Source organism: Chamaea fasciata, unplaced genomic scaffold (assembly GCF_029207755.1).
Source record: "Chamaea fasciata isolate MVZ Bird 193981 ecotype frontalis unplaced genomic scaffold, bChaFas1.0.hap1 SCAF_7, whole genome shotgun sequence".
Classification (NCBI taxonomy): Eukaryota; Metazoa; Chordata; class Aves; order Passeriformes; family Sylviidae; genus Chamaea; species Chamaea fasciata.
In genome coordinates this window covers 18,054,010-18,070,585 of record NW_027094092.1, presented here as the reverse complement: position 1 = coordinate 18,070,585, position 16,576 = coordinate 18,054,010, and the positions used below count along the sequence as shown (strand labels likewise).

At 41.2% G+C, this 16,576-nt stretch overlaps 1 protein-coding gene across 6 annotated transcripts in view; it reads left to right on the top strand.

The window, feature by feature from the left end:
- Positions 1-16,576, top strand: part of LRRC56 (leucine rich repeat containing 56) — a 61,053-nt gene that overhangs the window by 33,803 nt on the left and 10,674 nt on the right. For all 6 annotated transcript variants that reach the window (XM_066187794.1, XM_066187793.1, XM_066187791.1 and 3 more), the window contains 2 exons: positions 12,112-12,208; positions 12,604-12,801. In XM_066187794.1, coding sequence (XP_066043891.1) covers positions 12,112-12,208; positions 12,604-12,801 — 295 coding nt within the window. The remainder of the gene's footprint in view (positions 1-12,111; positions 12,209-12,603; positions 12,802-16,576) is intronic.

Genomic DNA, 16,576 nt, shown 5'->3' with positions numbered 1-16,576 from the left:
CATTTAAATTGAATCTTAATCTCTGTATTAATGAGTATTCTCTGTATTGGTGCCTGCAGATCCCTGGGAGTATTACAAACTTGGGCAAAATTGCTGTGACCTCAAGTTTTATTTAGCATTGATGGTTTTAAGGATATTCATATTATTGATAAAAAGTAATGATTTGGGGACAGAAATACAGCTTCTTTTAGTTGAGTGGATTATTTTCAGAAAAGCACAATCAGCCTGTTTGCCTTCAGCCCTAGGGAAATCTGATTGCTTTGACCACTTATCTGTCCTGGGTAGACCTCTGGTTTGATTTCACCAGGTCAGGTGCCCAAAGTAGAAAATGTGTCTTTGTGACCTTAGATATCAGGGAATCTGACAGGCTGATTGTCCAGCAAGGGAAGCTGAACTTCTTCTGTACAAATGCCCCGATGGAGCTCGGGCTCCGTTCTGCAGCAAGCACAGAGGACACCAAAACAGGTTTGTGGCCTTGCAGTGTCTTTCCATAGTTCTCACCATCAGCACCCCATTTTCCGAAGACTTCCCCAGCTGAAACTCCTCCGCTTTCTATTTCAGACTGTCAGGTACAGGGTGTACCTGTGAGGAAGGGGATGATGAGGCAGGGCCTGCCCTTGCAGCTCCAGGCTTGAGTCTCCTGGCCATGGCAGGGTGGTGAGGAGGGTGCAGTGCATCTTTCTCCTCACAGAGCAGAGAGGATCTGCTCTCGTCACCTGAGCAGTTCCATGGCAGCAGGACACCACTATCATGTTTCTATTTTGTGACTGCCATACAATGCAGGGCATAAAAAACATCAGAGGATCATCATAGACAACAGCAACACTCTTTGCATCATGAACATGGCTAGTGAAAAAGCAAAGTAAATAAGTAATCACTAATGTGTGCAGGAAGGCTGCCAGTAAACTCCTGCAAGGTAAGACAAGCCCATTAAGTAATTGTGCTCTTTCTCTGCTCACTATCTAAATAGGCATTCCACTTTGAGTTTGATTTAAAAGTGGCCTTTCCTTTCAGGATGTTTTCTCATGCCTTGCACCTATCCAGCTGAACCAGGTCTTCAAACAAAAAAAACTACAACTCAGCTCCTGGTTAGCTGTATAAATATGCTGTATTTTCCATCTCAGTTGCTTATTTTATCCTGGGCAGACACAGTCTTTTGAATAAGTTGTGCGTAAGGCTTTGCCTAATGGTATCCTGATCTGGCTTATACTCTCTGGATGGAAATGATAAATAAAAATGTCAGTAATAACGAGTGGATTTCTGCAAGCAAATAAGTACTTGTGTGCCTGGCTGTTAGGCAGTCTGCAACTGCTCTGTTTCAGCTGTCGATATCAGGGTTCACTTACGAAAATTTACACCTAAATATTAATTTTAGCCAATGATGAGGAAAAAATGGTTATAATCATAGTGAGAGGAACAGCAAAGAACAGGGTTGGGAAGCAACAGTAATTAGCCCATTGCCAGTGGAACTGTTAAGGAAGTTTTCCTGTCTGAGCATCCAGGAGCCACTCTGGCAGAAACACTCACACCATCCAAGATTTTCTCTGCTGGGACTAAAGCCCCTTCAGTGAGCAGCTCCAGTGTCCCCATGGGTGCCCCTCTTGGTCCCTGCACACCCCACACTCACAGTCAGACAGGGTTTCCTTACTGGGTCAACCCTGGGTTTCCCATGGCACAGTCCCAGATGTCTGGATCCTTAGAGAAATTTAATTGTGGCACAATAACACAAAAACAGCTCAAGCTGGGTGCCTCCTTCCTGAGTGGTATCCAGCTGTGAAAAGATTGTCTTGATGGAAATAAGAAAATAATCAGCATTAGTTTAATGGGTTTGTAGGTTGTTTTGATTCTCTTCTACAAGGGAATTGCTTCTCCGCAGCTTGTTTGATTTTTCTTATTGAAAATAATTAGGTTCAGTGGGAAAATACGTTCTTGGAATGCAAGGTAAATTCTGATTTTAAAAAAGGAAGGGAATCAGGTTGGAGGGGAAATTATGCTAATGGTTGTATTTGTCAGTTGTAACTGCCAAGTGAGAGGAATAAAAATGAATAAATAGATAGAGTTTCAGTGTAAAATCAGTTTCATGATTTAATTTCCATAGCATATTCTCCACACAAGAGTTGATTTAGTTGTTCTTATTTTCTGCAGAGACATTGCTGCACACAAAGGGCCTGTTGGTATTTTTCCCCTAAAATACATGCACACTTTTTTTTTCTCTAGCTATGTTCCTCATTTATTGTGTGGCAAAATTTTGTCCTCCTATCATGAGCTCTTTAAAGGATGCATCAGATCTCTCAGATGCATCAACAGCTGGATCAATAGCTGCAAGAAATAAATACTGAAATGCCTTTGTGTTTTAGGAGATGAAGTTGTGATTTCATCAGCAGGTGTAATGCATGCCCATTCTTCACTCTTTGCAATAAGCTGCACTATATGTTCCTCTTAGGGGGTAAGAACCTGAACACAAAGGTCTGATAATGAAACTTACCACCTCTACATTTGCTAACAGAAGTTTTATGAAAGGTTGTGTGTTTGAAAGACCTTTTGTGACATCTCCTGGTTTGAACTTCATCAACCCCACAATCCTACCATTCCACTTTCTACTGTTTCATCTCACCATAGGCAAGAATTTAGAGAGTTTTGGTTTACTCTGCTTAGTGTTGCAACTACAGATGCGTCAAAAGCAAGGTCAAGATGATCTACATCCAGTTAACACACCTGCACCAGATTTGGGATGTCTACTGGTGTGCCGTAAAGGAAATGCTGAGGCTCTGCCTTGTAGTAACACCCTCAGTATGGAAATCTGTAAGGTCCTGTCTGTCTCAGTAATCCTATAATGGGCTTTGAGGTCCCCCAAACTTCTCTTCTGCATCTTGCTTGCTTGTTGTAGAAGAACATCTGGAGGCCAGTACAAGTAGAGAAAATCTCACTTGAAGCTATTGTTTAAGGAAGAAGTTGACTTGGGACATATGGAGACAAATCTGTCATGCCAGATCTGTAGTGAATATTAGAGACTGAGAGAGGAAAGAAATTTGGAGGAAATCAACTGCCTTTCGCAGGTCCAAGTTGTACCTGTATCTGTTTCTTACAAGCTTCTTTATTTTTTGTTTTGCTATTAGATGTATACACAGATAAAAAAAGAAAGAAAGAAAAAGTTACAAAGAAGAAATGGCCATCAGCCTTGGAAGCAAATCATTAGTGTCATAGAAATGTGCCTGATCTAAAGAATCTCAAGAACCTGCGTTTCCACCACTGTATATTCAGACTGAATCATTTTAAATTACATTTTCTCTCTAGGTTTTCATATCAACCCACTTCTGCAATATTTCAAGTATTTTTTTACCGCAGAAACTCTATAGCCATAACCAGGACAAAAATTGAATAGCTACTCTAAGCTGATCCAATTCTGTAGTTGTGTGCGGTCAATCAAACCAGAATTCCAGTTTTTTCTGATACACAGAAAAAGATGTTTCAGGGACTCTTTTTTTTTTTTTTTTTTTTGTGGTGTCTTAACACCACTGAATCTGTCAGAGGATTTGGATCTTTTACAGAATATTCCTTCTGCTTGCCCTGAAGCATTAGGAGTTCTAAGTGTTGATTTTGAAGGATGAGATCTATATTAAAGCAAAGTTGGAATAGATCTGTCTTACTCTGCCAAAGCTCAGACCTGGAACATATTGTGAAACAGGCACACAACATGTGGGAGACTGAAAAGTTATTTATGCAGGAAATTTCAAAGCACTGTGGGATTCAATTCTTCGATGTAAGTAACTCATTCTGTAACCACAGTTTCATTATCCTTTATTTTTTTTTATATGTAAGCTTTCAACAGTGAGAATGAACAATTGCCAAAGCTATAGGAGCTGCCAGTAGCTCTGGGGTTAAACTGAGGGGCAATGGATCTGTGGGTGTGAGAGTTTGATTTACTGTGTGTCTCAACTTTTTCCTGTTTGAAAATCCATTTGGTCTTGTGGAAGATGTAGTGCACCCAGTGGGATGCAGCCATGGTGTGTTGGGTTTCCACAGTTTCTCTGGGGTGCAGTGTTATGCCAAGGGTGGGAGCTGAAGTAGGGTGGAAAAAATGTAGTCAAGGGCAAGTCTTGTTCGACAGGACCACACTTTCACAATCTCTACTCCTTTCAGATTGTGGGAGCTGAGTTAAAGCAACTGTTCTTTCATTGTGAGAATGCTATAGCAGTAACTGAGCTGACAAACAGTTTTAATGATCAAAAGGAAATTAACACAAAATTACGTTATCCTTCCCACACATGTTGTATATTCGTGTGTTAAGGAATTGCCGTTCCTGACTCCATCAGCATTGATCAAGCCCATTATTCTGCTCTAGGGGTTTTTTTGACAGCAACAGAAAAGGAGAGCACTTGAAATTAAAGCTACATTTCATATGTATTAACTTTAATAGAAGTGAGCATCTCAGTTACCTTAGGCACGAGTATGGCGAGTTGCAGAAGTGTATGTATCAGCACTCCCACTTACAAATATCTCTCTCCTGTTGGTCTCACAAAGCACTTTTTGTTTAAATGAGGTATAATCTGACATGGAAAAGAAAGTTCTCCAAGTGATATAGTGCTTTACATAATATTGCAGTTGCTACAGTGGTTTCAATGAGGCAATGAGAAGCAATGACGACAAGTGAATAAAGTTATAAATCAGGAATACCCCAGAGATGTATCTCACTGAGTTTGGGTTTTTCATATGTTGTCATCTCCTGTATCCAGATGCCATCCTTGCCTGCCAGCACTGGAGGGGGAGGCAGGGAGCATTGGGCTCTGGTGTTAGTGCAACAAGGATTTTTATGCAGTGTCTCTGGTTGAGGCATGGCCACAGACATGTCCATGGCAGGGCTCAAGTGCTCTTATCAGGACCACCAGAGTGGTCCTTAGCTCCTATCCTGGAAAACAGCCAAACTGCCTTGGATAGTCTGTGGTTTTGGCTGCTGTAGCCAGGTAGTCTCCTGTCCTTGTTTTCAGGCTTTTGCTTTAGTGAAAGTGCTGGCCGAAAGCACATGGCTCCTTGATAATTGTAATTTGCCTAAGTAGGCCCACAAAAGCTGTGGCAGGTGTCTCTCCCTTTGGCATAACAAAGATAAAAAGGCAGAGTCACAGGATTGGTGAAGTGCTACACCTTGAATGTTCTCCCTGATCTATTTACCCCTGGTGCAGCACCAGGCAGATTCCTCATGCATTTCCTCCCAGACACCCATTTTGCTGTCAATGAAGTGTTCAGCAGAGATCTACAGCTAAAAAAAGCAATATATCAAATCTTTCCAAATTTGGAACTTAACACACAAGCAACCAACAAAAAAATCCCCCACAACCCTAGAATAAAATAGTGAAATTTGTTTGTTGGGACAAATATTGCCAGGGGCATTAGCACTGCAGCCCATTTTGAAAACAGCTTCTTATTCATAGTAAGGTTGCCTCAAAAATTTGGGACCACAGAGACATGCTACTGCAAAGACCTTTGACAACAATAGCTTTTTGTTCACACAGAAATTCTTCATTTGCATGTAAAAGGGAGTTATGAAAACAGAATTTCATAGACACAATTTTTATTTAAGAAGACATTTGGTAAATGCTAGCTTTCTCTTCAGCCTAAAACAAGCTAGCCTTTCTCTGATGTATTTAAGAACTGCCTAGCAAACTCGCTTTTTGCTTAGTTTTTGAAGTCTCCAGCAACATGTCTCAACAGGATTAGGAACTCTTTCTGTTGAAAAGTTTCGCAGTTCAGAAGGCAGAATGAGACCAGATTATTAGGTGCTACGTTTGCATGGTATTTCAGCCTAAAAGTGGCTTTCTGGCAACAAAAGATGAGACACAATCCTTGTTATCTTGCACCTTGGGCCGTGGTTCACTCTGGCACAAGGGAACATAAGATGCTGAAGGCAACCTGTGTGTCATGGTGATGTAAGACGTGAGACAGAGGAGCACCAAGCCAACAGTTCTCAGCATATTGCTACTTGAATTTCGAAGAGCGAGTACAAAACCAACAAAGACTGCAATGCTGCAAAGCCAGGCAGGTCATCACATTCACACGACATTTGTTCAACTGTAAAAGGACACTGCAGGGACAATAAGGATGTGGCCTCAACACTCTTGCAGAGTTGGGGGCTGTGTTGTGGATTTGATCAAGTATGAGGAACACATGCATACAATCAGTTTTACAATTTTGAATACCGCTATTTGAGAACACAATGGAACTTTTATGTAAGCTTCCTATTAGAGCATATGTTACTGATTCAAATAGCATTCAGGCTTTAAAAGTTTTTGTTTCAGATGTCAGAATTATCTGTACAACCAAACCATTGTGTGATGACATCAACCACATCAATGTTATCACAGTTATCACGGCTTGATAAATTCCACTTGATTTCTGTAGATCAGAGGTGGGATTCTTTTATTCCTTTATTTTGTAGGACTGTAGTTTGGTCACTCTCCTACAATGTAAATTTCTCAATTTACCAGTGCGTTCATTTTCAGAGCAATCTTTGAAATAAGTAAAATCTACAGCAATGGTTATTTTAGGTGTGTTGGTTCTGAAGATTTATTCAATAGATGCAGGTGTGTTTTGAGATACTACTTGCAAGTTCCATGGATTTAGTGCTTTAGTTCTAGGTAAATGATTCAAAATTGACTTCAGGAAGAAACAATGGGGTTCAAACTGATGAAAATGTTCAGGGTTTTGCTGTTGTGTTTACTGGGTAGCTTGAGCTCAGTGGAGCTATTCAGGATTTATTGTCATGAAACCAAGAGTAGGATTTGGCTCTCTAGGTCTGATATTCATCCAGTAAAAATTTGGATGGATCAAATCAGTCCCTGAGGAACAAGTATTTTGGATTAATGGAAGAACACGTTATTTCTCAAACTTGTTATTAGGTACTGTGAGCCAAATTGTTCATTGCCCCTCTGCTCTCTCCCCAGCCTGGGGGAGTGATGACAAGATGGGAGCATCAGATTTCATGGGAAAAAATACTAAATGGTTGCGCACAAGTGGGGAGGATGTTGCCAAGACCCTCACAGAAGCACTGGGCTGTTTGATGAGTTCCCATCCCTGCAGCAGTTATTTTGAGATAGTTGGAATCTAACCTTCAAACCCTTCAGTTTATTAATATTGTTTTCTCAAAATCAATTATAAATGCAAATTTTGGGGTTAAAAGTGACACTAGGGGAGTCTATGTTGATTTCTTGGCACTTTGGGATACTAAAAACATGATCTGATATTCAGTGTGTGTTTTACAGGCAAGCATGTGTGTAGGAGCACATGTGGAGTAAATACTCCGGACTCTGGTTTGGCAGCTTCTGGGGCTGTAAGCCTCTGTTTATCACAATCAAAGGTTATGATATATACATCCCCACCCCATGCTCCATCTCTCTGCCTCGAACCTGTCTTGAATGAACCATAGCAGGGGTGAGCAGGATATATAATGGCTTTGGTTGTTAATTCTTTGCCTTTCCTGTAAAGTTCCCAGCTTCCACATCACTTGGGACAGGACACTTTTCCACTGGACTGGGATTATTCATTGTATTGATGGGAGCTATGTTTCCTCTATAGTGTCTTCTCTTTCATTCTATCAGCTCTTTGCCGTTTGCATATCACTAGAGCACTCCTGTGCTGCCACCAGCCTTGTACAGTGCCTCATCTTTTTCCTTTCAGCCATCAAACTTTTCAATCCTACTTCCTATTTTTTGGAATAGATGCTGTAATTTTCTGTATGTTTATATCATGCCAAATACAGGAGATTCCTCATCTCCGACATGTGTTTCATTTATTTCAGTCTTGGTCAATGATTATTTTGGGGGGACTGTTTTGTTACACTGCATGTATAATTATAGTGGGTTTTCTCTCTTACTACCCTGATAAATTGTTATTAAGAGTTTATTATTACATTAAAATAGTCTACCCTAGTAAATCATTATCAGAGTGCAGATTCCCATTAATTCCATTTCAGTAAACATCAATAGATGTATCTCCCCAGTTTGGGCTGATCTCACCCTCTGCACTTAACATAAATTAAAACTTGCCTGTGTGTACACTTGCACGCCCACGGTGGTCATGTGTGCTCAAACTACTCCTCACTTTACTCTCATCCCCTCCAAGGTGGATGTGCCAGATGCTCTAGAGCTGGTCCCAGAGGAGACACTCCCATCTCTTGCAAGCTCATAAGTTCTCATCTCACCAGCCAAAATATTTCAGAAGAATTTTCAGAAATGCAGGTGCGTGCAGTTGTGAGGAGCAGCTTGCTTTGAGCTCCGTGTTTCACCTTACAGCAGCCGTGCTCTCAAGGGCAATTATCTCTATAGTAATTAACAAGGGAATTTTCTCTGATGCTGCAGCATGAGTCATGCAGCTTCCAAAAGATTAGTTTGTTAGTTACTGAATAAAATGTTTGCAGATGTACTTTGCTGTGATAACATCTCTGACTGGGGATGACTCATTACAGATGCAGGAGTAAAGATCTGCAGGGCCAAAATGTGACTGCATGATCCAGAATTTTAGGCTCCTCTAGCAGCTAGGATGACCCCAGTGTCAGCAAGAGGAATTTGGTTCTGCAGTAGGGCCCAAAGGGGAAAAAGTGTTTTTGTCTCTTCGCCTCACTGCCTCTACATTAGCAGGGAAGGAGAGGTGACAGTCATTTGCTCTTCATGAGAGCTGGAGTGCCCTTCTTGAGGGGCAGGAGAAGAGATACCTTGGTCTGCTAAGTTTCTTCCCTGAAACAAGAGAGCAAAACTGGGCCAAGTCATACCAAAGAGTGCAGCAAAGTTCATGCTTTCTTAGTATTTTGTTTCTTGAGTTAAAGATGAGCTTTGGGACAGCCAACTTCAGCCTTGTAAGAAACCACTTCCCATTGACTTCATTTTTTTTCTATTCTGTAGTATCTGTTTAAGCATTTTTTAAATAACAAGACCCTGTTATCAAACACTGGGTTGCATTGCAAACATACAGTGGTTCTGCCTTCTGCAAGTACCCAAGACATGGGATGTACAACCTAATTCCTTTGTCTGGAATACAAATCCTCATCAACTTTGTTTAGTATTAACCTTGAAAGTGCTACTCCTGACTCGTGCCAGTTAGCTGTAGGAGAGTCAGAGCTGCAACCCATGAATGAAACTGGAATGGATTTGACACTAAACTTAGTAGCCCAAATTGTGAAGAGTAAGAGTCTTTAGAAGTCATTTCACTTAAGGTCTTCTTCTGATGGCGTGCACAGCAGTAGAATGCTTTAAGGACTTGTTAGCTGATAATTCCTAGTGAGTGTGCACCATGCATGAACTAGCATATAGTGTGAGTATGGACTGACCCTGTCTGTGGGCACTGGCTTTAACCACAGTCAGCTCTGCAGGAGAAAATTGTGACATATTTAGAGAAATAGGATTTAACTCTGGAAGTCTTAGACTTCTGAGTATGAACAGGAAACTGCTTCCGCAAGTGCATGGAGTGATCAAGGACTAGAGGGAATAACTGTTTGTTCTTGGGGCCCTGTGTAAGAACTGCTTAGGAATTAATCCTCTGTTTTGCTTTGGCATTCTTTACATTGAGAGAGAAACAGTAGGAACAAACATATTACTGCAATCTCCCTCTGTGGATAAACCCCTTCAATTAAAAATTTATGACAAAATAAAAATGGAAATAAAGTCCATTCACCGTATTTTACTCTACCATATGTGAAGTAATCAGGTTGGGATTGTCTTCAGTTTTGCAGGCCTAATAAACAGAGCATCTATCAGAAACATTGTTTCAATGACACAAAAAATGAGAGCCACTACTTCCCTTTATCTCTGTTCAGTCATTTACAGAAGAGAAAATTCTGCACAAATTTGAAAAAATTTAAAAATTTGAAAATCTCATCAGTGCTTGAAGAGGGTCATGAAAAGAGCAGTGCAATCCCTTCACATTATTCCTAATGCCATATTTGTGTTTATGGCTGTGTTGGCCTTGCTCGATGGTAGGTTCTGTTTCTGTAATTTAATTTAATTTCTTTCTTATTATAGGCATGCAGCTTGCAAATCTAATAATATATTTTCTGTAAATATTACTTTGGGAGGCATCTGTTCCTTAAGGAACCCTTAGAACAAATTTTTGTTTTTTTTTAGACACAATGTAAAAAGGCCCTGGAAGATCTTGTGCAAGGCCAGGGAGGTGGTGATGTGAATTTGGCTTCCTTTATCCTTGTGTTACTAGAGGCAATCTTCCTGGGTGCACAGAATTCACTACAGGTGTTGTGGTTCATATCCACTGAGGGTTTTCTCCTCAAGGGAAGACTAGCCTTAGATGGAAAGAGATTTTCAATGAGACTGACTGATTTTTTTTTCTTCTTAGTTCTGGCCATTGAGTTAGCTGCATTGTTTGTACCTCAAAAGCTATAAAATGTTACATAAACACATTGTGTGGTGTATCTGTTGTGAGCTTATTTAAATGGGCAGCGTCCAGGGAAGGGATGATTAGAGGCACCCAATGCCTGCAGCCCCTGCAGTGGTAGAGGATGGATAAAGTCAGATAGATCCAAATGATGCCCATGGACATACCAATACCTAGGAGGCAAAGGGGTGAAAACCCTCAGTTCCACCTAGAAACTTCCATTCACTCTGTATTTGGCCCATCACAGAAGAGAGGCACCTGGGGATATTCCTTGCTCTCAGCCTTTATTCAGGGTCACACATGCTTCTTTCTCCTGACAAGGCTCTTCCCAAGTATTCAGATGGTTAAGAAACAACAAAAAGTACAGATAAGAATAAAAGCACTCCCAGAAGTGCTTTTACTTACCACTCATAAAAGCACTCCTTCCTGACCTCTGGGACTGGCTGGATGCCCAGTATCCCTGAAGCAGGCAGCTTGACTACAGGGGTTTGCTGCAAAGCTATATCAAAGCTGCATGAGGCTCTCAGAGGGCAATGCAAAGCTGGTCTTGTTCCCTGTCATCCACAAAGAGGAGACGTGAGTACAGCTGTTACCTTGATATTTCAAGATTACAAGGGCCCCCATGACTTCTATCTTCCACGGTTTTCTGAAGGAAACTTACTGTTCTCTGTATTATAAGAATGAATATTGTAAGAGATAGCTTAATCCAAAATTCTGAGGTCCAATAAATTCTAAGAACTATTTTAGCTTTTTATGTGGTCCTGAGAAACTGGCCTGACTTGAGTATGGATATTGGGCAAGATGATCTTCCTTCCAACTCATCCATTACTGTGTTTCTGTGAACTCCATGCTAGTCTCCACCTTCTCTGATAAACTGTCTTTGAATTTAGTTATCCACTGTTTAGTTCATCATCATTCAGATACTCTGATATCATGGCTCCAGTCAAGAATTCTGAGCTTTTGGTTGGTTTGGGATTTGATAAAGTGTTGTATTTTGTTTATGTTAGACTAGTGGCTTTATGCAACTTAGTGTTACCAAAGATGGCAGGTGATTAAGCCCCCAGTTTGATTTGCCACCCTTTTTGTGTTGTCTTTGTACTGTGCAGCACTGTAATGTGAGTCAGGGACATTACATATGTGTGGACTCAAGCAGGTCAGTGTGTGGTTTTCCGGGTTATGACCAGAAAGTTTAAAGTTCATATAAATGATCCCTTATTGATATTTTGCTATACCCAAAGGGTGGGGAAAATGGGATGAAAAGGATCATAATTTTCTGCTGATTCAAAAAATGTCTTTTGGCAAAAGTGTTTTTCTGTCCAAGTGCAAAATCCGAACAGAGGTAACTCTGTAAGAGGGACAGAGTGAGACTGACCATGCAGTCAGCTCAGATGTGTTAATTTGGGTCATGTAAGTACAGCCAGTGATGCCAGCATAAGAAAACCCCGCTTAATTCTTAGCAATTGCCTGTGATTTATGGCAGAATTACCATGATGTAGCTCTTGGAATAATCTTAAACAGAGCTGGGGTGACATGTTGTCATACAAGAACAAAGATGACAGTGGGATAAGTAAATAGGGGTACAATTTTCTTCCCCACTTTCGAGGGTGAATATTTTTAATGGAATTTCTTGTAAACAATGTGAGACTTGAAGAAAGTAGCAGTGGCCTAGTCTTAGGGAAAAGAAAGCAAGTCTTGAGTTTTTTCACTCATTCAAGTGGAGCTTGAATTGTTTTTTGTAAGGGATCTTGGAACCTCATTGTCCCATCTTCGTGTCCTGTGGATGGCCCGATGTGGGCTCTCAGATTTAGATGGGATCTCTTCCTGCAGCTCTCTAAAAGTAAGTATAGATGTGTCCTGCCAATGACAATCTCCCAGCTATCTTCAGTTGATATTCTTTACTTTTAGTCTTCATTCTCCTCACCCTTTCCTTTTCTGGCTGGCTTTGCTCCCATGCCTTTAATTGTGTGAATTGGTTTAAAAATGCTACAAAATAGCTTTTAAAAATGAGGCGTAACATTCAAGTCCCATCCTGAGTAGGCCTAAAGCAGTATATGGCAAAATTTGCCCCTGGTATTTAAGATTGCAACAGCCACACTTTATAAAATGTTCACTTCCTTGCCAGTTTCATCCTGTGACATTTAGTATTTCAAATATCAGAAAACATTTTGCAAAGCTTCCGTGTTACTGTGCAAGCCCGTGGTTTACATGTTTATTCTGTTTACTTCTCCTGAGGAGCTCTACATTGCTTATAACAATATCTCTGACCTGAGCCAGCTGACCTGGCTGGATCACCTTGAGGTTTTGGACCTGGAAGGGAACAATATTGAGGACCTCAACCAGATGCAGTACCTGAGACTCTGTTGCAAGTTAAGCCACCTGACAGTGGAGGGCAACCTTATTTGCCTGAAGCCAAATGCAGAATCTGCAGAGGTGAGGACTTGGTTTGCACATATTGTGTTAATTTTTGTCAGTGCTTCTTAACTGTCAGTTGGAAATGAGAAATGTTTCTGCATCTTCCTGTTGCATCATTCTAAATGACATGGGAGACATTTCCCACCTTTAATTTCTGTTGATTTTGTGGTCTCATCAGTATGGTCTCCAAGATGACCACAAGTGAAATACAAGACTGCCAGTAAAGACTTGGGCCTATTTCCCAGAAATGGGTGGAAAAACTTCTTCTCTCGGAGTATGAGCACTGGAACAGGCATCCCAGAGAGGCTGTGAAGTCTCCTGCCCTGGAGATACTCAAGACCTATCTGGATGTGATCCTGTGCAACCTGTTCCAGGTGAATCTGCTTTAGCAGAGGGGCTGGATTGGGTGATCTTAAGAAGTCACTTCCAGTCCCAACCATTCTGTGATTCTGTGGTGAGATACCCAATTTTGAGGGTTTTGCATTTCTTTTGGAGGCTCTCCAGTCTAAAAGCAAGTCCTCCAACACCGCCGTGCCTCAGAAAAACAGTGCTTGAGGTAACTAGGAAAAGCTATAATGTTGGAACCACTTGTTACCCTTTTCCCTGAAAAGTAAAAATCAAATGACCGAAAAGACCTTCAGAAAAAGCTGAAGATACAAAATACAGTGACTCACCTCTTACATACCAAAATGATAGAATAATTTCTGCTGAGGTATTTTGTCGAAGGCATGAAAGAACCTCTGTGTCACAAAGAGGAGAACACAGTAATACATGATCTGATTTGGGTTTCAGGACACTCAACAAGCAAAACAAGCGAGATCTAATTCTACACAAACAACCTCAGAGTTTTATTACTCTCTTTCACTTTCTCCTGTTTCATAAAAAAGCATTGTTGGGATATTAAAAGACCAGCATATTGCCATCCAGGTCTTTTGGAAGGTCTGTGGACACGCACAGAGTTATGTAAAACACAGGTCTCACTAAGGATGGTGCAATTCCCAATGGCACCATAAACAGCTGATAATGCAGGTCCAAAATGAGAGCTGATGCTGTTATCCCACTGCAACATATTCCACAGCTTTCCTGTGTATTTTAAAGAAGTCATGCTGATGCTGTTAATTTGCCTAAAAGGTTGGGTTTGATATTTTTCCCGGACTTAGCCTTGAAAACAGGTGCTAACGCTAAAACTCAATCATGCAATAGACATGTATTTTAAATCTTGGCACTTCTTAAATATTTGAGTTAATAGCATTTTTCAGCTGTAATTGTTGGCTTGATCTTATTGTTCAGTAACAGAGGCCATGGAAGGTAGCTCTTCAGCTATCATAATTTTCCTTTCTGGAATTCAAAAGAAAATATTACATACTTGCCTTTCTAGTTTGAACTGGTGGAATTATCCTTACGGGATCACATTGTAACTGCCTGTAACTAAAATGATTTCTCCATTTTGGTACATTTCTCCCTTATGGAAGATGCAGTCATGAGGGGAAAAACATGTTCCTACAGTAAGGAAGCACTGCTGTAAATATTCGCCTGCAGCCCCGCCCTGGGACTAGATCTTGAGAGGCTTTGGAGGGGTATCTCAGAGGGACAGGACAAAAGATTCCAAAAGAGGCTCTTACCCCAGAATTATTCCAAGGCGTTTATTCTCGAAGAGTTCCAGGGGGCAAGAGAAAGACCAAGGAAGTACAGGTGTCTTATCTAGTCTCTCACTCAGGGAGGATGGCTGGCACTCAGCCAGTTAGGTCAAGAAAGGAAGGAAAGGTCAAACCGTGTGGTTACAGGCATTAGGGGTCTTGGGGGGAAAAACCATTCCCCAGAGAAATACAACACACTGCCTGCTTGTGATGGACAAGGCATGCCTGCTTACTCTTTCTACTCCCATGGAGATAAATACAGCTACTGACACTTCCTTTCATAGGTTCCTACTATAGAAATGGTGCAGTGTATCCTAACAACACAGGAGGTCTGGTTTTACTCCCCTGTTGTTCATCTTCAATGAAAGTGGGATTTTTGGAGGATTTGGCATCTTTAGTCCTCAAGTGTACTTGTAATGGAGAAATGTCAGATTTCCTTTGGCTTGTTCAGGTGAGGAAATCAGTCCTTGGGATACTCTGCGTGTTGTCCAGAAATGGAAGTACGAAGAGCAGTAGTATGTGGGGATGTGCCCTCCTGCTCTTCTCCATGCAGAATGGCTGTCTCTGCTCCTGTGCAAGTAGGTGCCAAGATCTGATTAGTGAGACATGCCTCTGCCCGAATTACGGTGCAAACCTTATGCCAAAGTCAGTGATACAGATTTTATTGAACAGTAAATGTGAGGTAGAGAAAGAAAAAGAAAAGAGAGGAGAGAGAAGAATGCTGTCACCACCCATGGATACAGTGGCATCCCCGTTGATCATTCTTCAGCCTGGGCTTCTTGGTGGTAGGGTCCCAAGGTCATTCAACACTTTTCATTCTTTATACATTTTAGCAAACAAAGGAATTAATGCTCATTGGCTACACGGTTCTCTTATACTATTCGTTAAATGATTATCTCTTGCCTCTAATGCTAATTAGTCCACATGCTTAGTCTTCCTTTTCTTTTGAGCCGGTGGTCATGATCTTTCCCTGTCAAAATTACCTTTTACCCAGTGGGAGCTGTTTTCAGCAGAGTTGCTGATTTGTCTTTCCTTATGGCCTGTAAATTCTGCAATTTTTTCTTTCCATTATCAGTGATACCTTCTTCTTCCCAGCTTTGCTAACCTCCCCCTAAGTCTGAGATAAAACCCAGACAATGGTACCACCTTTATCTTATCTACAGTCCAAGTTCCAGGTATCCACAGAGGATGCCTGTAGTCTTTGTTGGTTGCAGATGCGAATTTGTCTGGGGAATCAGAACAATGGTGTATTTTACACTGAGTTGTAGCAGAGGCAGACTGTGAGCTTGCTGTAGTCTCCCACCCAACATCTGTATTGGAAGATGCTTTGCTCTCAGTTGATTACAAAGTGAGGCCTGCCCTTGGCTGCTGAGAGCTTCTCCATGGACTTTGTAGCTTTCTTGATTTCAATGGATGTTTGCTCTTTTTTTTTGGTGTACAGAAAAGCCATATAGAAAAGAGTAGATGTGGGCTTGCTTTGGTGTGCCCTTGATGGCCAGCTCTAATTCCTCAAGCTCCTTCTTGTAGTCTGGCCCTTGCTAAAGGTCTGTAAAAGCTCTCCTATTTATTTACTTCCAATCTACAGAATGGTCCAGCTAAATTTACTGCTCTTTCTTCAGATGGCCTGTCTGCTCCCTGTAATTTGATTTTCAGATGAGCTCATCTTCCCCTGTTATCTATACCAAGAGCAACAACTTGATGATAAATTCTGCAGCCTCTGTTGCTGTAATGTAGCATGAGCATGACATGATTCTTCTCTCCAACAGGACATAGCTGGGATTTGGCTGTAGCTGAGAATGGTTGACTTATTTTTTAAATTAAGATTAAAGACTTAGTTTGAGAAAATTAGTGTCTGCCTCTTAACTACAACTAACACCTTTTATTTGGTGAGTTCCCCCTGCCAACATCAGTGCTGCATTGTGCAGAGGGAGGGAGCATCCAGCCAGCCAGGCCCCACAGAAAGATTTCTGTTTGTGACCAGTCTGTGTTGAATGAGGACTTGGCTTTGCGAAGTTTCTAATATTTCATGCATTGTCCAGAAAAGCATAAGATTTGCCTGGGTGGAGCAATTGATTGGTGGGTAGCTGTCCATTTGTATTCTGCCACTATCAGTGCACTCTTGCTTTATACGTTTTTTTACTGTGTGCCTAAAAACA